The sequence below is a fragment of the Brachionichthys hirsutus genome, chromosome 10 (assembly GCF_040956055.1).
Source record: "Brachionichthys hirsutus isolate HB-005 chromosome 10, CSIRO-AGI_Bhir_v1, whole genome shotgun sequence".
Classification (NCBI taxonomy): domain Eukaryota; kingdom Metazoa; phylum Chordata; class Actinopteri; order Lophiiformes; family Brachionichthyidae; genus Brachionichthys; species Brachionichthys hirsutus.
This window is the reverse complement of record NC_090906.1, coordinates 8017510-8041118: the sequence shown is the minus strand read 5'-3', so window position 1 is coordinate 8041118 and position 23609 is coordinate 8017510. Positions and strand designations below refer to the sequence as shown.

At 43.1% G+C, this 23609-nt stretch overlaps 1 protein-coding gene across 2 annotated transcripts in view; it reads left to right on the top strand.

Annotated features, from left to right (window-relative positions):
• klhl13 (kelch-like family member 13) overlaps positions 1–23609 on the top strand; it is a 30267-nt gene extending 6658 nt beyond the window's left edge. For both annotated transcript variants that reach the window (XM_068744166.1, XM_068744165.1), the window contains 6 exons: positions 12670–12811; positions 13678–13810; positions 14111–14307; positions 15179–15974; positions 18772–18885; positions 22513–23609. In XM_068744166.1, the coding sequence (XP_068600267.1) occupies positions 12670–12811; positions 13678–13810; positions 14111–14307; positions 15179–15974; positions 18772–18885; positions 22513–23000 (1870 nt within the window). In that variant the 3' untranslated portion in view covers positions 23001–23609. The remainder of the gene's footprint in view (positions 1–12669; positions 12812–13677; positions 13811–14110; positions 14308–15178; positions 15975–18771; positions 18886–22512) is intronic.

Sequence of the window (23609 nt, the reverse complement as noted above, 5' to 3'; positions counted from 1 at the left end):
CTGTGTGTCAGTGTGATCCACTGTTGAAGCCCTGCCAGTTTCTCAGCGTTTCGTGTCGGTGTTTGCTTGACTTGATTCATGACCACCTCCTTTGTTCCGATCCCATCCGCTCTCGTTGTGGATTCCATTATCACGTGTAGCCTATATAGGAGCGTTCCGCCTGCTTCTCCTTACCTCTTGTGGCAGTGGAAATCTCTGTGTTTCGTGCTTTCTTACATGTGCAAAGAATGGCTGTTCTGTCAGTTCTCCCTGACCGCTTCATTTCTTTCATCGTTTACCTCAAATGTCTGTGGTCCATTCACTGACTGTTAGCTGACTGTTAGCCAGCGGACGTCTTTTCCAAAGATGTGCGCCCAACGGTCCGCCTTTGAGGTCACCTTGAAGCGTCGCAGCAAGTTTCTAATTGGGAATAAATGAAAGTGGAAGTTTTTCATCTCGCATTCATTAGATGTGGTAGACATAGACCTGCTTTCCTTTTTCATTCAAACTAAACATGTTGGATGTAATAACTATCTCCATTCTTCAAGCCCCGGTGTCTTTTCTCACCAGATATCCAGCCTATGTAGTTCTGGCATGTTTTCGAGTTGTCGTTTTTTGCCTCCAATGACCTCAGACAAATGTGACTCACAGCTTTGCACACAGACATAATTATTCATTTCTGGAATGATGTTCTTTTTTTTTTTTTTTTTTGCTAGAACTTTTCATATTGCAAGATGAACCAGAGAGGAAAAACTCTGCGAACTGTGAAATGAATAAAAGACTTTGTAGTAGTTTTTGTTCAAGATAATTAGACCTGCAGTTTCATATCAGTGAGCAGTTTGTGAACATAAAATAACAGGCCCTCTATCAAACCTTACCGCGCGGATCTGAGGCACAACACTAGCCTCTGTAGACGCTGAATGGAAAATGCTAATTAGCCCGCTGTTCTTCTGAACTGTTGTGTGTTGCTTCTTGATTGCTGTTGCTTCCAATCTCACGGCTGAACAACCGAGGTCAGAAACTGTCGTGTTTCTGTCTAAGTGTGTCCATTTTTCTCCTTTTATCCAATGATGGTAAGACAAATCCGACGAACTAAACATTACACCTCTGCTCATGTCATCCAGCTGCATTGAAAGGTTTAATGTAATGTCTGTTGTGATGCATAAAGGCAGCTTTTCCATATCGGACATTAATTTTAATTACTATCATGTAAATGCAATGAATAGCATAACAATGTTCTTTCTTGTTGCCTTTTATGTTCCTTATACACCTGCAGAGAGTCGCGTCAGGAACGGCATCCGGCGTAAAAATGTGCCTGAGAATCGGCGTAAATAAGAGAGTACAGTAGATACACCTGAAGAGAAACTGAAATGTGCATTTCACCACATTTGTCATTGTCAGACGGCCATTGTTTTAGCTCAATGTGCCAGTGTGTGTTTTACGGTTGTGCAAATGTCTTTCAGGCTGTGTGTACTAATGTACTAATCAGATTTGTAAATGTGTAAAAGAATGTCTAACTGCATACCTATATGTGTAGATGTACTGTAGAGAAGTACTGTATGTTCAGCACTGATGTGACAAATTCAAACTTTATAAACTTGTGAAAAAGACATTTGCACACGCATGTGAATGAGATAAGCTTCCACAGCTCTCCACACACATTTGCAAAAGGTTTGGCTGCAGTCGAGACCGTTTACGCTCCCATTAGGAGAGAGGACAAGGATCAAGTGAGGAATATCAGAAATGAGCCTAAGATGCTTATTTCTGTTATGTTTCATTTGAAATGCTCTTCCTTTATAGTGGATGCTGACAGCAAAATGTTCAGCCGCTAAAGTTCTCAGGAGACGTAGTCCAGCGCTTGCCTGCTGACGGGACGGTTTGAAGCCGCGAATTCACTGCCATGCCGAGCCGGACGCTTTTCCGAAGAAGGCGTTTTATCAGAAACGGACAATCGTCATCTGAGAAATGACCAGCCTTCAAGTGTGCGTGGGGGGCCTCATTCAGTGACTCGTGCCGTTTCTCTTCACGCCGTGGAAGATGGTTGCGGCGGTTTTTAAGCAATTTCTGGAAGGCAGATTCTTTTTCCCCCAAAAAACCCTGAACAAGTTATCGAGACGAGCCAGCGCCGTTATTATTATCGCCTGGTGTTTGATACATTACCCTCTCAATGCAAAGGCTTTTAAAGCTACAATGGTGATTGGCTTCAAAGTCACAGCACTGCAGTGAAAAAAAAAAATTTTTTTTTCATTGGCCAGGACTCACTTGGATGGTTTCTTTCTTTGTTGGGTTCATGCAGTCTGCCGCTATCATGCAGCTTTGCTCATGAGCTTAAGCGCTTAGTTTTGCTTCTGCGTCCCAGATAGAGAAATCTACGCTTAAGACACACTTTTACCTTCCGAGTAAAGCTTACACAAGTCTCTGCTCAAGGATGTCGCTTTGTAAACATGATGAATGTCTGGAAAAACATGTTTCATCTCGGTGTTCACTATATACGCACACACACACACAATCGCACACATTCAAAACCTGAAGAAAACTGTCTTATCTGTTGGCACCCTCTAGTGCAGGACGGGGTTAAGGGCCTTGCTCAAGGGCACCTTAGCTTTTGTCACGATTGAGGGGCGAGCGCTGCTTTTTCACTTCCCCTCTCAGATATATCCAGTCGGTCTGCAGATAACACAGGTTTTGTTTTAGCCTCATTGCTAATAGTGTGGAAGGAGATCTGTTTTAGATCTTAATACTGTTTTATGTTTTAGTACACAATTCAGAGGTATGCGGTGCTAATACCCAACAGACATTTGTATGTAAATCTCTGTACACACACCTTTGGAAAACCCCAGTCTGCAGACACAGTATGTCGACTGCTTGCTCCTTACTTGAGATTTAGTTCGAGTACTGGCACGTAATGAAGCTCCTTTTAGAAAACAGCTGCACAAATAACATCAAGATCAACGAAATGTTATATTTTCAGTTTGATTTCTTTTGTTGTTGTTCTGTGTGTATATATATTTTCCACTTTTTTGCTCAACGCTTATTTATAATTACTTTAGAATTTCTATATATTAATGTTTCTGTGCGGTATACTCAAGTATGTTTGATCAGAAAATATGTGAGAAATTGCCCTTTTTCCTCTTTCTTTTTTTTGTATAGGCGCTATTCATTAAAAAAAAAAAAATTATATATATATAATGTTGCATTAAAGCGAGAAGATTATCTCCATTCTAGCATGTCAGTATATAACTTTTGAAGACTGGGCCGACTCTCGAAATGAAGTGGCAAAGACAAAGCAGCGTCCAGTGTACTTCAGTGGCTGTGGACCGTGCCTGCATGTCTTCACCCAGGCCAGTGAAGCGTTTTCAAGCCTCAAGACTCCACCTCATGCCGCCCACTGTGGCCTAGCCCCCCCGCCCACCACGTACTATTTTGAAATGTATATTGTAAGCTGTGTTTTTAGACAGGCAGATATTGGCCCCCAATTATAGGTTCCTCTGTGGTCAGGGAGAAGTCACTTTTTATAGGCCCTCTGGCTGGTTCGAGAGACATTTTTAGCTTGTTGTGCTTGCTGTAATCTTCGCGTATGCATGTGAAGCGGCAGAACGATGGAGGGCACAGGATTTTTGGAATATCTTCCGCATGTGTAGCTCGAAGAATTTAGATTTGTTTTCGCTTGCTTCTTTGAAACTGCCCTAAATCTATAAATAGATTGACGAGCTGCTTGTGGGTCATGCTAGCAAGTAACGCTTCCTTGCCAATATGAACCAGGCAATAAGTAAAGTAAAAATGTCATTAGGTGTATATATAAGTTGCAAAAAAAAGAGTTAAATGAATGCCATTGCTCATCTTGCAGTGGTTGGTGTGTGTGCTGCTTCGCTGCATAGACTGTATAGACTTAGCGCGTGTGTCTGCCGTGTCTAGTAATCACCTCTTGAGCCAGTAGCCCCACTATTTCCCACCAATCTAAAAAAAATAAATAAGAAGTCGCATTTTGCTTTAGCACATTGTAATCTAAAATAGGTTTATCTGCTGCTGTTCCTTGACTTGACTAATTTCTAGTTTCTTTGACAGATCGTCATCATTAAAAAAATAAAAATAAGAAAAAAGCAACCTTCAAAATGTCTAGCATAGCAAATGTTCATTCGAGTTAAAGTGCGTCGAGGTTTAGCTCCATTCAGGTTTGTGCGGTCGTATGAAAAATGAATGTAGCTGCTTCACGTCCCATGTGGCCGTCAGTTCCTTCTGCTGCCAGTGAATTACCGTCGCCACCGCTATGAGACGATTCCCGCCGTCTCTGAAGTAAACGTCCCACCGCTTTACAGACATTTATTTGAAACTTAAACCAACCTAGAGACATTTGTTCGCTTAATTAAACAGCTCATCTCTTTTAAAGTAATCAGCATGAGGCTGGATTTAGAGATGACACGAAACTCACTAGGAGTGAGAAAGATTTTCTTCTACTGACAAAAAAAAAAAAAAAACGAATCCAGCCATCTCTCATGCTTAAAAATGCATAAAACAGTGTAATTACACTTGCGGGGTCTCACCAGATATATCACAGCGTGATTTATGTGTTAAATGGAGCCAGTCGGGGATGATATGCCAGGAGAGATGTTAAAACTACAAAGCTGTTTTTGCCAAAAGGCTTTAAGGGCATTCAATCAGATTGCAAATTCACACATGAATGTATAGATAACAGCACATTCTTTAAAGATGTAGGAGGCGTTGGCTGCATACTGATTTGATGATGGAGGATAATGTGTCTTTTGGGGGGATGCAGTCAGAAACTGTTGATTCCTTCTTCCTTGTGTGTTCATTTTGTGTTTGCGTCTCCATTTTGTTGCAGGGCAGAGACTCCGAGAGCTTTAAAGTATCCAAACTGAAACTACAGGACGCTTTAAGTGATTGATTGACAGGCAATTTAAATGCCAGACTAGATGAGGCAATGCATTTTTTTTTTCTCAGAGTGTCTTTTAAATCTGCATGCGTAAGAATCAAGCTTTTAACTTACCCGCGTGACTTTTACATTGACTGAAAATCTTGCTGACTAATTTGTAAAAAGCACAGTAGTTACCTACGAATCGTTTTCATCCCGATGAGCAGGAGGTGCCGAGTTGTAGGTTCCACCAATGTATGGATGAACCTGCAAACGGCAAGATCAGGTTGTCTGTTCTGGATTTGACACAAAAGATAATGGATTCTAATGATGAGCTGTGCTACACAGATAAGGATGTTTTTATAGCCGGGCTGGTTGTTCCTACCTTAAATGTACCTACCTGGGGGGAGAGAGAGTCGCTCCCCTCCCCCCCCCCCCCCCTCGCTCACCTCAGTGATACCAAAAGAGCTCTCCCCTCTACAGACACACAGTGCTGTTTGGCTTAACTCTTTCAGGTGTGCATAGAAACGTTAAGAACTTTTAATTTCAGGCTTTTCATAAATTTCCCACATCTTATTAATGCAAAAACCTTGACCTTTAAAAAGCTGTTCTATTATAAAGTGTAATTTCAGAATCATTGTAGCGAAGACACTGCTGTGGTTATTAGCAGAAATTGGAGCAATTATCTGGAGAGCATGAATCGTTTCTTTGACAGCATGGGCAGCAAATACTTTTGGAATAAGAGTGTGCCTAACGAGCCGTTCTCTTAACTGATCAGGAATATTAGGAGGCTATAGATTAAAACGGCAACGTTCACACATTTGGAGTTTTTCTAACATTTTCTATCTCCCAGCTTACAAGTTTTTTTTTAAATTCTTGTGCAAGAAGACACCTTCTCTAAATTTTGTCATATTCCAGAACTCCATTATATATATATATATATTAAGGCTTTGCTATTTTAGGCTAGTCTTTGTTAATGGTTCCCCGCTACTGTATGCATTTACAAATCAATCATGCTTTTGCATCGTTACTAACTTTGTGCTGTCGCAATAACTATTTGAAGCTCTGGGGAAGTACTTGTAAGTCGCATTATATTGGAAGGTATTCCTAAAGTCTGCATGTTTTTTTTTATTATTGCTATAAATGCCTATCATAAAATAATGGAAACTTTATTGTATTGCGTGAATTGCCTTATGCTACACTGGAGTTCCCATCTGCTGCTTCCATGCAAACCATATTTGAGCTTTCCTGCATCATAAGTCAAGCAGAAGCTGTTCGGCTTCGTGGAACTTTATTGCATTGTTGTTTTTCTGGCTGTTCTGCCAAATTTACCTGCTCTCTTCTTGTCTGCCCGTTTTTGCTCTCAGGCTCTTCCTGCATTCCTTAAAACTGTACGCCACATTAGGCCACGGTAGCTCTAAGCATCTAGCAAAGTTTAATGAAACGTAAGTGCCTTCGTAATGCATTTTGCACAAACATTGGCCCAAGAAAAAATAGGCTGCAATCAATTTTTCATTAGAAATGCACACCTTTTATTATGCAAACCGAGATAATGTCCTTTCACATGTTCAGAACCTGAAATAGTTTCTATCAGTACACGCTCATTAATCCTATGAGAACTTTTCATCTGGGGGGGCTCGATCTTCTTTCCCTTAGCTTCCTTTCGCTGGTGGAGGAACGCTTTTGAGCTTGCTGCAGACAGGAAGGGATGACATAGGCTGACAACCTTGTTTCCGTCTGTCTTTCTGTCTTCCTGCTCTGCGTCTGAAAGTTTCCTTCCACCCTCTCCTTCTCCTAGTCCTGCTCAAAACCTAAAAAGATGAAAGTATATGCAGGTTCAGCTGTCACTGACCCAAAAAAGGATTTGTTTCATAGTTTGACAAAGGAAAAGAAACAAAATGGAATGAGGATCTGAGGGTCAAGTGTTCAATAGCATAAAGATGACAAGTTGCTGCTGTCTGGATTAATCACAAGTCTGGCTTTTCCCATTTGTAGGAGTTGGAAGGTGTCGGCAGATTTAAGTTACCCTACTGAGAAATCCAGTTGATTGATATTGATGTGAGTCTATTTTGTATTTAACACAGAGATAAAGGAACATTTATCATCTTCTGTAATTTATCAGTTTAGACTCAACCTTTGGTCAGTGTTTTGCATTTGATCTGTCGATGAGAAAGACACGGATGAAATGAGGGCAGTTTGTCATCATTTTAATTCTCCCCAACTTAAGGTGTCTGACCCAACATCCTACTCTCAAGGAGATGAGCAGTATTTTTCATTTTATGTCAGCTTTCATTTGTGTGTCCTTAGAATTCATCTCGAGCGCTCTGGTGTGTAGCATCATGCATATCAAATTAAACCATGGCATTTGTGAATCATTGAACTCGGGGAGATTTATTATTTATGTCCATCAATTCTACTGAAGCGTTCTCTTAATGTTTTAGCATTGTATTCATCCTAACTCTCTTCTGTCATCTTAATCATTTTTGTATCCGCAACACAGTTCAAAACCCCTTAAATGTTTTTTTTTTTTACTTAAATCATTGCCACTAAATACCATATCAATAATTCTGAATATTTGCCTTCTCACATCTAGAAAATTCTGCAAGTTTTAGCTTTTTCCAAAGCTATATTTTATAAATATTTTGGGAATTTATAAAAACAATTTCATTAAAATCTTTGGCATGAGGTTCATTTTCAGTGTCAAAAAGCATTGAGGATTTTTATTCAAACAAATTTCACCCATAAACTCTATTACATATTTAGAAATGAAATTCTTTTTAAGTTTAAACTCTGATTCCAAAGCATTGAATGAAGTAGCTGCTGAATTCCTTGAGCCAGTGTTTAGTTTTTTGGGGGCTCCTTGGGATATGCCTTCTGCTGATTTTCTGGTTATATTTAGAACATTTTAAACAGTCTTTTGTTTTAATTTTTGAATATAATTTTGACAAGGTCTAAAAATAAATAAATGAAGCACTTATCAGGAACCACAATTTAACTCATGATCTAACACTGAAGTTTTACTTTTGCTATTCAGAATTGTAATTTTCCTGTATTGAAAGTGTGCAGGGGCATCAGTAATGAATGCTCTGTGATGTTTAATGGATGATTTGTCATTGGCCCGTGCTGAGCTACAGTAACGTAAAGCCGTGACTGTCCTCGAACGTTCCACGCGGAGAACGTCCTCCGGTGACGTTGGTGAGAGCAGAACCTCTATGCGGGATGCTGTAGCTGTTGTCTTCTTTGTTTCATGCCGGCAGCCGCCAACACTCCTTTGTGGTTTGGACGACCCACTCGCTCCTCGCCTGTCCACCTTACCACCTGACGGGGTAAATGCACCGGTACATTGCCTGTGCTGTGTGTCAGTGTGATCCACTGTTGAAGCCCTGCCAGTTTCTCAGCGTTTCGTGTCGGTGTTTGCTTGACTTGATTCATGACCACCTCCTTTGTTCCGATCCCATCCGCTCTCGTTGTGGATTCCATTATCACGTGTAGCCTATATAGGAGCGTTCCGCCTGCTTCTCCTTACCTCTTGTGGCAGTGGAAATCTCTGTGTTTCGTGCTTTCTTACATGTGCAAAGAATGGCTGTTCTGTCAGTTCTCCCTGACCGCTTCATTTCTTTCATCGTTTACCTCAAATGTCTGTGGTCCATTCACTGACTGTTAGCTGACTGTTAGCCAGCGGACGTCTTTTCCAAAGATGTGCGCCCAACGGTCCGCCTTTGAGGTCACCTTGAAGCGTCGCAGCAAGTTTCTAATTGGGAATAAATGAAAGTGGAAGTTTTTCATCTCGCATTCATTAGATGTGGTAGACATAGACCTGCTTTCCTTTTTCATTCAAACTAAACATGTTGGATGTAATAACTATCTCCATTCTTCAAGCCCCGGTGTCTTTTCTCACCAGATATCCAGCCTATGTAGTTCTGGCATGTTTTCGAGTTGTCGTTTTTTGCCTCCAATGACCTCAGACAAATGTGACTCACAGCTTTGCACACAGACATAATTATTCATTTCTGGAATGATGTTCTTTTTTTTTTTTTTTTTTGCTAGAACTTTTCATATTGCAAGATGAACCAGAGAGGAAAAACTCTGCGAACTGTGAAATGAATAAAAGACTTTGTAGTAGTTTTTGTTCAAGATAATTAGACCTGCAGTTTCATATCAGTGAGCAGTTTGTGAACATAAAATAACAGGCCCTCTATCAAACCTTACCGCGCGGATCTGAGGCACAACACTAGCCTCTGTAGACGCTGAATGGAAAATGCTAATTAGCCCGCTGTTCTTCTGAACTGTTGTGTGTTGCTTCTTGATTGCTGTTGCTTCCAATCTCACGGCTGAACAACCGAGGTCAGAAACTGTCGTGTTTCTGTCTAAGTGTGTCCATTTTTCTCCTTTTATCCAATGATGGTAAGACAAATCCGACGAACTAAACATTACACCTCTGCTCATGTCATCCAGCTGCATTGAAAGGTTTAATGTAATGTCTGTTGTGATGCATAAAGGCAGCTTTTCCATATCGGACATTAATTTTAATTACTATCATGTAAATGCAATGAATAGCATAACAATGTTCTTTCTTGTTGCCTTTTATGTTCCTTATACACCTGCAGAGAGTCGCGTCAGGAACGGCATCCGGCGTAAAAATGTGCCTGAGAATCGGCGTAAATAAGAGAGTACAGTAGATACACCTGAAGAGAAACTGAAATGTGCATTTCACCACATTTGTCATTGTCAGACGGCCATTGTTTTAGCTCAATGTGCCAGTGTGTGTTTTACGGTTGTGCAAATGTCTTTCAGGCTGTGTGTACTAATGTACTAATCAGATTTGTAAATGTGTAAAAGAATGTCTAACTGCATACCTATATGTGTAGATGTACTGTAGAGAAGTACTGTATGTTCAGCACTGATGTGACAAATTCAAACTTTATAAACTTGTGAAAAAGACATTTGCACACGCATGTGAATGAGATAAGCTTCCACAGCTCTCCACACACATTTGCAAAAGGTTTGGCTGCAGTCGAGACCGTTTACGCTCCCATTAGGAGAGAGGACAAGGATCAAGTGAGGAATATCAGAAATGAGCCTAAGATGCTTATTTCTGTTATGTTTCATTTGAAATGCTCTTCCTTTATAGTGGATGCTGACAGCAAAATGTTCAGCCGCTAAAGTTCTCAGGAGACGTAGTCCAGCGCTTGCCTGCTGACGGGACGGTTTGAAGCCGCGAATTCACTGCCATGCCGAGCCGGACGCTTTTCCGAAGAAGGCGTTTTATCAGAAACGGACAATCGTCATCTGAGAAATGACCAGCCTTCAAGTGTGCGTGGGGGGCCTCATTCAGTGACTCGTGCCGTTTCTCTTCACGCCGTGGAAGATGGTTGCGGCGGTTTTTAAGCAATTTCTGGAAGGCAGATTCTTTTTCCCCCAAAAAACCCTGAACAAGTTATCGAGACGAGCCAGCGCCGTTATTATTATCGCCTGGTGTTTGATACATTACCCTCTCAATGCAAAGGCTTTTAAAGCTACAATGGTGATTGGCTTCAAAGTCACAGCACTGCAGTCAACATTGTTTGCTCATCATATTAAGTTTCAGACTGTAATAACATTTGATGTTGACAAATATTTGTCTGTTGCCTGTTGTCATTTTTCCTACCCTAATGAGCTTCAGCCTCGAATGGCAGATTCCTCAGTACAAAGCGTGGCCATACCCCCCCCCCCCCGGAGTATTTCCCCCTCAGGCTCTGAGGAACACTTGCAGTGTTTCCGTGTTTATTCTCCATGGGACCGTTTTGTTTTAGTCCCAGAGCGGTGCACACTGTTAGGATTGGATAAGAAGCACAAATGTCAAACGTAATGATGGGAAACATCGATAAAGCGCGTTCCCCACTACAGCGTTGGATCTCCAGATTTTACATTCGCTGCACATTTTTGACACAAATCTAAGTGCGCTTGTCTCCGAATGTCTTTTCACCCAGACGGTATAAAACGGAGAAATTGAATGTGCATGCGTGTCAGGTTTTCTGACAGATAAAGATCCTTTTGATGCGGTGCTGCATTTTAACAATTCTTTTATGTTTTTTATTTTTCCCTGCTATGCAAGCCACGTGCGTCATATCATTTCACTGTGAGATTAATTCTGCAACCATCAGTGTCCATCTGAAGTGGAAACACTGCATGTAGAAAAACCGACTTGAAATGGGTAATTGGTGCTTAATAATGCAAGTACAGGCTGATGAACTCATTCATGTTAAGGCCTCAAATATTAATTTCAATTTACAATACAAAAGTTATTGTTCAGGGAAGAAGGGCCATGATGATGTTTTTTACTGATTTAAATTTTGATTTGATTTGGTTTCATTTATTTATTTGCCTGAATAAAAACAGTTTTTTTTAACCGCCGCATTTGCAGCTTTTATCTAAAGTGCTATTCTGTGTGTGCGTCGTCATGGCTACATCCTCAGTTGGCCATGTAGTCCTGAATCCTCTACACTCAGGACAGCCTGTAATCATATCACCATCACCAGCGGCATCACTTTGTCCACCTTTGGCTGGGCCGCTGTGACCAGTGTGACGGACGCGATGGTCCGTTAGCATCCGAGTAGCGTAGAGAAGAGGTTACGGGATTGGTCCAGCCGTCTGATTGTCGGCGTTCCCCCATTGGCTGCTGGACTTTCACGATTTTCATTCAAATCTATTTCTGTCGTAACATTTGAGTCCGAGAAGACGCAAACAGAAAGCAGTATTGCATCTTAAGCAAATAGCGTTTTTCCTTTACAAATTAATGCGTGTAGACATTTAATGTTCTTTGGAAGCCAACTAATAGTCTGTGAGTTGAATATCATACTGACTAGAACACACAAATGAAACCCTGACCAAACTCAGATCCCCATTAGAGCCACCGTATCATTGAAGCTTCTACTTTTGTTTTCTTAATCTACTTAACTTAATAAGAAGGGGCAATTAAATGTAGAAATTTACCTCAAAGGGCATATTTTATGATCTGTATTGCATGTTCATTTTGCTTGAGATTGGTACACGCTTTAGGCTTGGGTTTTATAACTTGGTTTACTATTTCAGTTTTATATGCAAAGGACGTGGCTTTAAAGTTTAAAGGCTCACATCTGGGCTTTCTGGAGAAGGGCGGAGCACTCCACGCTCCAAGAGCCACAAGGAGACGGCCCACATTTAAAACGTCTTAAATAATTTAACACAGAGAACGATGGACAAGTGAGACGCGTACAGAACAACATGGTTTAGAATATCCTAACGTATTACTACAATTAAATATATTCTATTCTATTCCAAACCATGGGTAGTTCATTTTATACAGCAGATATGTTTAAAATGTAAAGGAACATCAATAAGAGTCATTCATTTCAGATTTTATGCAGTAAAATCTTCCACAGATGATTTTATGCATTTATAATTATGGACCGCTTCATTTCAAGATTGTACTCGGTACAGATATCTCAGGAAGTTACTTGGATGCTAAGTTTTTCTTTTAAAAGCTATAATTCCAGACTTGATGGCGCTTTACGGTGGAATCTGGATGCAGCTAATTGTGTTTAGAACCACTGAGTAACCTTAATGGAGCAGCAGCGTTCGGTTTCATGCCAAAAGACGCGCAGGGAAGGTTGGAGGGCATCTATACCGCCTCCCTTTTAGATTTAGATGATTGCCTAACAATTAAGATACCGATGCCAGCACATCCTCTAGCAGAGTCACTTTGAAGACTTCTCTCTCCTACGGGGCAAAATGGGGAGGGAAACTCGTGTTTCTGCTTCCCCTTTGAAGTGAACGCTCCTTTCTTTCTTACTTTCTCACAGATCCCTCGTGGAGGACGACGACGCTCACATGAAAGTTGCTCTGGGCTATGGTGACATGGGCATCTCTGCTCACCTTCAGGCATCAAAGACTGGAAACACTCGGTTTTTCACCAGCAACACTCACAGCTCAGTGGTTCTGCAGGTGAGGGCTTCAGACACGGGAGCTTTAAGGCAACTGTTGTCTGATGCAGAGACCTGTGAATAACATATGCATATAGTATGTCTAACAACGCATTGGCTGCATTCATTGAAAGCAACCGATCAGAGAGATATGGCGTAGGAAACGTCTAAACACATTTTCATTTATTATTCATTTATGTTTTTTTAGATGCCCGTGAAAATATGCATGTTAAACAGTCGTATAATGTGACGACACCTGTCACCTTCCCTCTGCTTGGGGGGGGGGGGGGGGGGGGGGTTAGAAGGGGCTCTATCTAGGTCAGGGGTGGGCAAACGTTTTGACTCGTGTGCCACAATGGGTTCTAAAATTTGCGTAAACTAATATAAATGACATGTAAAAGTCATTACCTGAAAGGATTTAGCCTTTTATGGGGAACATTACAGGGGGGGGGGATGGCATTTCGTTGTGTTTGCAGTGTAAACGTGTAAAACATATAATGACAATGAAAAGCTAATATTAAAAAGGTAAAATGAATGAGGTTTAATTATAATAAAGTTGTATGATATAACTTGGACAAGTTTGGCGGGCTTGATTAAAAGGCCCAAGGGGCCGCATATGGCTCCCGGGCCGTAGTTTGCCCATGCCTGCTCTAGGTCCTTGCAGTATCTTCTTGGAGTAAGCTTCTTCCTGCTGACGACTGCGTACACTCCTGGTTGCCCGATCAGTCATATCCACATCCCTCTCTTGTTATCCTGCTATCCTTACTTACGCAAACATTGATTTAGTGTCATTACTTCTCCCCAGTTACATTTTGACATTTATCTCTTATCTCTGAGAATGCATTATCGTTAGTTCCGCCTCTTTCACCGTTTGTCTTGTCCCATTAGGGATTTGACCAGCTGAGAATAGAGGGTTTACTATGTGACGTCACGCTGGTGGCCGGGGACGGCGATGAAACCTTCCCCGTACATCGGGCCATGATGGCTTCCTCCTCTGACTACTTTAAAGCCATGTTCACGGGTGAGTCTGCTCCGTCTGACCGGAACAACTGGGCTTTGAGTGAGGGGATGGTTTGTGAGCGATAAAGGATCTGTGTAGCTGCAGCTTCTGCTCAAGACCTCCAATGAGCACAAACCCGTTGAGACCGAAAACAATTCATTGGCATTGGCCAAGCTAGTGCATGTTTTCACCTTTAATGAAATCTGAACATTATTCTTCCTGTTCTTCTGATGGATCAAACGAATCCTGCGCAGAGACCTGATTATGTATCAGGTGGTCGAACCGCATGTAAGCTTCTCCCCTTTTTTCTTCCCGATGCAGGCGGAATGAAAGAGCAGGACTTAATGTGCATCAAGCTTCACGGAGTCAACAGAATAGGCCTGAAGAAAATCATAGACTTTATCTACACGGCCAAGTTGTCTCTCAACATGGAGAATCTGCAAGACACGCTGGAAGCAGCCAGTTTCTTACAAATTCTTCCTGTGCTCGACTTCTGCAAGGTTTTTCTTATATCTGGGGTAAGTCGACACACAAGCTGCACATTCGTGTACAGTTTTATTGGCCAGCTCTGGAGTGGAATGTCAGCTGTAGTTTAAGTTAAAAAGCTCTTGTTTAGCTCTCATAATTTATTTGGCATAAATATTTCGGCAAACATTTTATTTTGCGATTTATTTTTTTGCGTCATCAGTCTGGCACCAGGTAGCATGAACAGAAAATAGCAGCAGTCCGAGTCCAAAGACACTTATCAATATTCATTTGTGTGGATACATGGTAGGCCTGCCGTCCATTCATTATTAATTCATTGGGATTTTCCTTGGAGTAATTGTTAATGTCCATATTGAAGGAGGTATTAATTAAAATGAGAAAAGACAACAAACCCCCCCCCCCCCCCCCCCCCCAGTACAGAATCCTTCTGTGTTTTGGCCGTCTGTTTATATTGGAATGGAAATTCTCAAGCACTGAAACAGCAGAACACCAGAATTGATACTTTACAAACAACGACAACACCGCCGCGCTTCTGGAATTGTTGCTATAGTTCCTGCCAGCTTTATTCATAACAACAAAATAATCCAAGGTTGGACTGTCTGGTTTCGTTTTTGCTGCAGACTCTAAAGTTTATTTACACTCCTCAAACGTAGATTTGCTGAATCACCACTGTGATCTTATTCCGTTGCCTTGGAATACATACTACCTTGTTTTCCGTTGTGCAGGGATCGTCATAACAATGACATGCAACACGGGGGGGGGGGGGGGGGCTGAATGTAGCATGAAGGCTAATTGAACTCTTGTTTTTTCACCCCCTCAATGGTAAATGGGTACATTTGAATCCTCGGATGTCTTGATCTTACTGGCAGCTCTCCAAGATTTTTGATTTCCTCTTCCCTGCAGGTTTCTCTCGATAATTGCGTGGAGGTGGGGCGTATCGCCAACACCTACAACCTCACGGAGGTCGACAAATACGTCAACAATTTTATTTTGAAGAACTTCCCCTCACTGCTGGGTACGGGGGAGTTCGTCAAGCTGCCGTTCGAGCGGTTGGCTTTCGTGCTTTCCAGTAACAGCTTGAAACACTGCACCGAGTTGGACCTATTCAAGGCTGCCTGCCGCTGGTTGCGCTACGAAGACGGCCGTATGGACTACGCCCCAAAGCTCATGAAGAATATCCGCTTCCCGCTCATGAACCCACAGGAGCTCATCAATCACGTGCAGACGGTGGATTTTATGCGCACGGACAACACCTGTGTCAACCTTCTCCTCGAGGCTAGCAACTACCAAATGATGCCCTACATGCAGCCCGTGATGCAGTCGGAACGGACGGCCATCCGCTCCGACAGCGCCCACCTGGTGACCCTGGGCGGCGTTCTGCGCCAGCAGCTCGTCGTCAGCAAGGAGCTGCGTCTGTTCGACGAGAAGGCTCACGAGTGGAAAGCGCTGGCGCCGATGGACGCGCCTCGCTACCAGCACGGCATCGCCGTCATCGGCAACTTTCTCTACGTGGTCGGTGGCCAAAGCAACTACGACACCAAAGGCAAGACGGCGGTGGACACCGTGTTCCGGTACGACCCTCGCTACAACAAGTGGATGCAGGTGGCGTGCCTTAATGAGAAGCGGACCTTCTTCCACCTCAGCGCGCTCAAGGGACACCTCTACGCCGTGGGAGGACGGAACGCTGCCGGAGAGCTTGGTGAGTGGATTTCACCGTTTGTTTCGGGGATAGAGACTTAAATACGTCGGAGGCTGACTGACACTATTTAATCGAGCAGCACATCATTCACTGCTCCAACATGCTGCATCTATGTGATTTGATGGAACCTGGGGGGGGGGGGGGGCTGTGAACATGACCACCGCTCTTTTTACAGTCTAATAATGTCATTCAGATGTTTACATGACAACACTTGAAAGTGTTGCGTAGTTATTTTAAGCTGGAGAGGTTTTGAAAATAAACTCTGTGCAGTTCTGATTTAATGTTTAATGCGGTCCATCTCGTCCTCCACCTTCTTTCATCTCGACAGCCTGAACACACACACACACACACACAGATGTTTTAATGACGCTTAAAATGAAGGCCGTTTAACCTTTCAAACTATCTTCCTGGACCTGGATTTTTTTCCTTGGCAATTTTTGGTCTTAATTTTCCCACCACTTTCTTTAATTAGTTCTTTTCCATAAGCACCAATGGTTTCAGGAACACCAGTCGAGCTTCAGTTTTTTTTTTTACAGACAGTCCTTGTGTTGCTTCGTTACGGCTTTTTTATTAGATCATCTTTTCATCTTTAGTCCGTAAATGATTTTGTCTCGTCTGAACGCGGAAGACTTCCCGGAAACTGATTCTTTTATTCTCTTCATTCTGGTTTAGCTGTAGATCACCAGTCTGGAATCTCTGCAGCTCTGACTGCGAACCGCAGAGAGGTGCCACCCAATACTTAGAATGAGCTTTGTAAATCTTGTCGAGACAGAGGAGGCCGCCGTGTGAGCCGTCTTCTCTTCTGGGTTATAATTAGACCAAAGAACACGGCCCAGTTCACCGCCAGCCTGCAGAACTGCCTGTTCTGCTTTACGTTCCACTGCGTGTGGTTCCCCCCTTGACATGCCCAGCATCTGCATTATGTTTGTTTACTCCGGGTAGCATATGGCTGTGGTTCCACTCTTGGAGCCGGAATTCACAACTCATGAAAGAGAGACTTAACGACACTAAGATGCTCTCAGACTTGAGCTTTGCTGTTGTTTTTTGTTTTTATTTCATTCATTCATTCATTCATTGCCCCAACCGCTTAATCCGTTATCGGGTCGCGGGCCAAGCTGGAGCCAATCCCAGCAGTCAATGGGCGAGAGGCAGGGGACACCCTGGACAAGCCGCCAGTTCATGTTTTATTTTAAATATACGCTTTGAAAGAAGCTATTTTATTGGTTGTGTGGTGCCTAATGTTTATTTGAATGTAGGCGTGTCAGTCTTGCTGTTGCTGAGGTAAAGTATACGGACCAGCAAAAAATTGCTTCACCCAAAATGTAGTTGGACATTGCTTTCGTGTCCAGTCTTAGAAATTTACTTCTTTGAAAAAAGCAAATGCATCTGGGTTTTTTTGGCTTTAAAGCCCGCACTATGAAGTAATCGTCAGAACACTACGTCTTTGGAAAATAATATCTTAATGGAACCTTCTGACAAATTTGTCCCAAAGAAAGTGCTCTAATTTTATGTATCTTTCGCAAAATCCGAAAACATTTTCATGGAAAATGCAGATGCGTGTGTTGGCTTGTATCTATCAGCTTTTTCGGGAAGAAAAAGAAAATCAAACTTCCGAAGTAGAAGGGTCAAAATTCTGAAAGGCCATACGTATCAAATATGATATGTAATAAAGGGCAATAAAGGGTTAAAATGTAAAATGGAGGATGAGAACGACGTAAAGGTCAAACAGGACGTTAAACCAGGATGCTTGGGCTCGTGGCAAGAGCGACATCAAACATCAGTAGTTTAGTTTATCTAGTTTAATTGTGTACAAAACATTAACAGAAAAGCTGAAGGGACCATTATTTTAGTTTTCCCCAGCAGCAGGGACATCTGTGTCCTTGAACTCAAATGTTCTCTTTCCATTTGCTTTACTCTCAGAAGACAAGATATGTTGTGAAATATCTCCGCCCTTGTCTGTGGCAGGGAAAAAACCCCCAGAATACTTCTAGCCCCTTAAATGCAGATGTGCCTTCTCTCAGCTGGGAAGAGAACAATAAGAGCTCTAATCGAGGGCTCGTAACGCTCTGCTGAAATACACTCTTGTTTGATGAGGGTGTTTGTTTCCAGATCACACGCTCTTGTTGCAACAACAAGCCCATTTCTCTCACTGATTTTTGTCCTTAAGGGCCTCTTTTGTATGACATGGCCGAGACTTTCGGTGTTAACCAATCAACGAATGAGCCGATATTATCACCAGAATGACTACAAATGACAACCTTCTCTCAAATGTGTCTCTGTGGCGTTTTGCATCCGAAACTGTCGCTTTGACCTCGAGGGTTTGGCATCAGAGAGTTTAGCCCTCGTAGTTTCAGCTGGGAGCTGAAGACAAACGGCAGGTTTCACATGATTTCCTAATATTCAGTCCAATAACTAAACTAAACAAATGCAGAATATCATGAAGGTAAGTATTCTTACAGAAAATGGAAAATAGGAAAATGCCATTGTACACATGAGCACAGATTTCCTCTTCAGGAAATGCCCATCAGATGATGGATCTCATTTCCTGTGGTTGTGCTGTTGACATGCTGCCCCTTTATATTAGTTACCTTAGACTTATTGCCATGTTTTACAAATATAATCTTAATATTTTATGTACAGGAAGTGACATGTAGTGCAGATGGGAACGTGAGGATGTGGACTCTGCAGTTAAATCTGCATTAGCCGAGACCCTCCAAGGCCCCATTTGCTGCCGCTTGTCCCCCTTAGTTGTGTCTTGACCTACTTTTTGACTAATGCTTGCTTTTTCCCCTTCAAGCTACTGTGGAGTGCTACAACCCAAGGACAAATGAATGGACATATGTTGCCAAAATGAATGAGCCACATTACGGCCACGCTGGGACGGTGTATGGTGGATATATGTATATTTCAGGTAAGTGGCTCCAGTTCCATTTTGTAATCGAGCCAAATGATGGATACGTGATGCTGTGTGGATGTGCAGTGAGTTTTAAAAAAAGAGTTTTTGCGTCTGAGTCATAATTAAAACTAATTTCAGAGCCTTGTGTTTTCTAATTATATAGTTTTTTTCATGCTAAGCTTTTAGTGGCTGATTAACTCCACGAACTCTTTCCTGTATTTAGCTCAACTGATATTTTTCTTTCGAGCCAAGCGTTGTTTGTGCCCCCGAGTTATTATTGTAGGGGCCCGTTTGTTTGTTCTTATTGATTTACCGAATCAGTTTCAGTTTGTGATTTACTGCAGGCAACGTTTGGCCTGTTAAAATAATATTACCTTGAATTAGATCATTTCTGAAATGAATACACACTGTACATTCTTCTTTTTTTTTTATGGTTTCAGTGCACCAAGGGGTAGATTTCTACCTCTAAACTTGCTACGCCATTATGTTTCCTTCATAAATCATTCCTGACACCTTTGACTCGTCGGTGCTCGGCACGCCGGTGACGCTGAAGTCTGTCGGGGCTCAGATCCTTATTGCTCAGGCTGCAGACTGGACCTCTGAACAGTTACTACTTGCTTTTTGAGGTGTCGCCGCGATACTTATTCACTTCACAGGATTGAAAACAAATCCTGCGTTATGGAGATGAGCCCCAGTTTCTCACTGTGACTAATCCGGAACAGCGCTACAAAAGGAAGGAGACGGGAGGGGCGGGAGGGGGGGAGGATGGAGCAAACGTAGAGGACTGGAGCCTGTGTAGGGGGTGTAATGATGAGGAGCCGCCGTTAATCCTTCCTGGCCGTGAGCCCTGTCATCGTTCTAACACGTGATCGGTGTTCAGGGGACTTTCTGGAGTTTACCCTCCGTAGCCTGCATAATAATCTATAAATGTGTTTACTGCATGTAAGATATGAGCAATAAGATGCACCACATACAGCCTGGGTGAATAATTACGTATTAGCATTAGCAACATTAACATATTTGTACTAGTCTCATTCTGTACTTGGAAGCAGAGAGGCTTTGACTCGGTTATTTACCGTGTTGGGGGGGGCTGATCACATGCGTACCGTTTGATTAGATGCACGCCCTCATTTTGATTTTATCATGCTCAGATTCCGCTGTCCCTGAGCTCTGTTTGAATGTTATGTGGGGATATTCACATATGATATGCATTGCATACTGCGAATATTACCACTCTTTTTGACTTGAGATATTCTTTATTCATGTGCAAAAAGTATCTAAAAGTAATGGTGGGCAGGCCATTAAATGTGATTTCATATTAATGATCTCTGGCCTGCTTGAAAACGAGTCCGACACGCTACACACAATTAATAAAATAACCAGAGTCAGGAAGTGAGCTAATCTGCGTCTGTAAATAAGCCTAACATGATGGGGATTCTGCACTGAGGGTTGCAGGCTCACCGTGCAAGGTGACCCGTGCTGAAGTGCAGTTCTGCGTTCGTCTGTCACAGCCAATCAGGTCACAGACCGCCGCTTGCGCCGCCGGGCTGTCTGAAGGTATTCCGTCAGCTGGGTGAATCTGACAAACGCATTCATCCCGCAGAACCATCACAGCTCAAGTGGCGTGGCAGAGTTCAGAACACGAGTACCGAGCCGCTGCATCGGCGCGGTGCATTTTTGAGGCTAATGTCGCTTTTGATATTTGTAGAATATAAATAGTATTCTCTTTTATCCTGACATTTCACAGTCAAAACATCAACTGGTCAATGCGCGCTAGTAGACAAGCGATGAAACGGTGACACTGACTGCAATTAGTCTAACCCCTACTTTTATGTTACCCTTCAGGCTATACATTTGTGATTTATGGGATTGACAGCTTTATATAACTGGGATATTTGATAAAAAACGCACGCCAGCTGAGGGAGACCGCGTGGTGTCATGCATTGAAAGCATGTCATTATGATCATCACACATTTCTGGTGAGGTTCGGGTGTTTTTTTGTTGCAGGAAACACAAGTAGGATGTGTTCTGCGAGTTCTCCTGCAGGTCTTACGGATTGCTCTGTGAAGAGCAGATCGGTGTTCTTAAGTGCATGTTGTTTGCATTTTGCTCCAGGCCATGCTTAATGTGAGCTTCACAAAGTCACACGATTTAAAGTCACAAGTGATTTGCAGGGAGTGTTATTGATGTTGATGCTCAACCTTCATATCACCTAATATTAATGATCCTTCTATCATCAGGCACGAAGCTGCGTTTGAAAGAAAACTGCTTTCATAGAGAAAGGACTTTTTTTTTTCTTTACCTCCACCAAGGTAGTTCTGTTTTTCACAGTGTTTGTTTGTTTTTGTTTTTAAGCAGGTTTAAAGAAAAAAACTTCTAAATGGAGCTTTAACCCATTAGATTTTGAGAGCGGTCCGTATACCTGTGTGAAGACAACAAAATCCAGATTTTTCTATTTACTTATAATGGAGGCGTTTAAAAAAAAAAAAAAAAAATACATATCTTGTAAAATATGCATTTAATTCATTCACCAAAAATCACAGTCATAAAGGTGTTCAATATCCACTATCATAAAAAATGACTTCTGGATCTTATGAGGTGAGGATTTATTTTTATTTTTTTACATTGAAAACCTCATTATGAGACATTCTTGTAACATGCTGGGCCCCCTGTTCCCAAATCACCTCTGCGTCTGATTCCACTCATGGAGCAGGCCACAGGATTCATGTGGGACGTTCAATTATCTCCGTGGCAGAACAGGCAAATGTTGGTTGGTGGAAGGACTAAATATTTTAGCTCGTCTTTCTGGGGATGTCTCTGAGGGTCCCGCTGATGAAGATAGCAGGCCGCCGATCGGGCATCACCGAGCCGATGAAAGGCCAAAGCTGTTGAACTCAATCGGAGCAGCACAGAGGAATTAGTAGGACCACATTGACTCTGCCACTGATTCATTGTCAGGATTTGAATACCCCCCCCCCCTCCTAGACTACTTGGATGTAGAAAATGAATAGTCAGCCTGACTCTGGATTTAATCAGTAAAGAAGGTGCGGTGTCACGGATCTGCGTCACGGCGGCTGAAACACGGCTTAGGCCTCAACAATAAACCCAAACGCACAATCGCTGGGCGGCAGGAAGAGAGGCTCTGCAAATCTTCATTCATTTGCTCGAAGTCACTGTGCCTGGGGGGGGGGGGCTGGCTTCCACCCAAATGCATGCTGGGATTGTGTTCCTCTTTATTTTAAGCCTTCCCTGCAGACGTGTCCTGTTTCTCCCCACTTTGCCTCGGTTTTTCCCGTCTCGCCGTCTGTCTGTCTGTCTGTCTGTAAACATTTTGTCATGCTGTCACACTTTGTTTTCGGCGTTCCTCATCAGCATGACATTGAAAACGCCGCCGGGAGGAATCTCAGTCCCGCTGTGCTTAGTAAAATGAGTGTGTTTTTGTTTCGTGGCGGAGGTGAGAGCTGAGAAACGCTAAAGCTACGGATTTCCAGCATTGATAACTTGCCTTGCTCCTAAATAAATGGCAACGCGGGTAAGATGGCGGTGAATTAATCACAAGTTGGCCTGACTGAAGAGCCGCCAGCCACGGTCAAATGGTCGCTGACCGTGCTAATTTGTGCTCTTGCCCTTTTCTTGCCGCAGGGGGGATCACTCACGACACTTTTCAGAAGGAACTGATGTGCTTCGACCCGGATGCAGATAAATGGACGCAGAAAGCGCCCATGACGACGGTGCGAGGCCTCCACTGCATGTGCACGGTCGGCGACCGCCTCTACGTGATCGGGGGCAATCACTTCCGGGGCACGAGCGACTACGACGACGTGCTGAGCTGCGAGTACTACTCCCCCGCCCTCGATCTGTGGACGCCTATTGCCGCCATGCTGAGAGGTCAGAGTGACGTGGGCGTGGCCGTGTTTGAGAATAAGATCTACGTGGTGGGCGGCTACTCGTGGAACAATCGCTGCATGGTGGAGATAGTACAGAAATACGACCCCGAGAAGGACGAATGGCACAAAGTGTTTGACTTGCCCGAGTCGCTGGGCGGGATCCGGGCCTGCACACTCACAGTTTTCCCCCCCGAGGATATCTCGGGCTCGCCCTCCAGAGAATCGCCCCTCTCGGCACCTTGATGAGTAACGGTGGGGGAGCAAACCCCCCCCGTAAACCCCTCGCCCACCCATCACACTAAACCACCCACTCCTTATAGACATTGTTTGCACTTCCTTTTTGGACAAAATCTGTACTGCATCCCGAAGTGAAGCCGAGCCCCCCCCCCCCCAGCTCTGCAGAAAGCCGTCCCTAAGTGATGAACCCCACATACCGGCATGGTTTGGCAGCCTAATTAACCTGTCAATGTTGCGTCCTCGGTATATTTTGGCAGGAAAAACCTTGACTTGAAAAGTTTGTTTTCAACTCAACTTTTCTACCTGATGTCGACGTTTTCGTCCGTCTCACTTCTTTTTGCCGTTCGGCCCGAGGCGTCGACAAACCGCACTGACTCTCTCTCCTAGGCTACGCCAGGTTAGATGCAGGTGACCCCTGAGAGCAGGCGTGTAGGGAAGGATGAGCTCCAACACTCGGCTGGTTTTTAACTCAGGGGTTGGCCCAGGCCCCGTCTCTCGCTCTCTCTCTCTCTCTCTCTCTCTCTCTCACACACACACACAGTTTCAGTTCTTTCCTGCTAATTGCTACAAAACTGTTAACAAAATGGTGTTTTCTAAATTTAATAAACATGATTT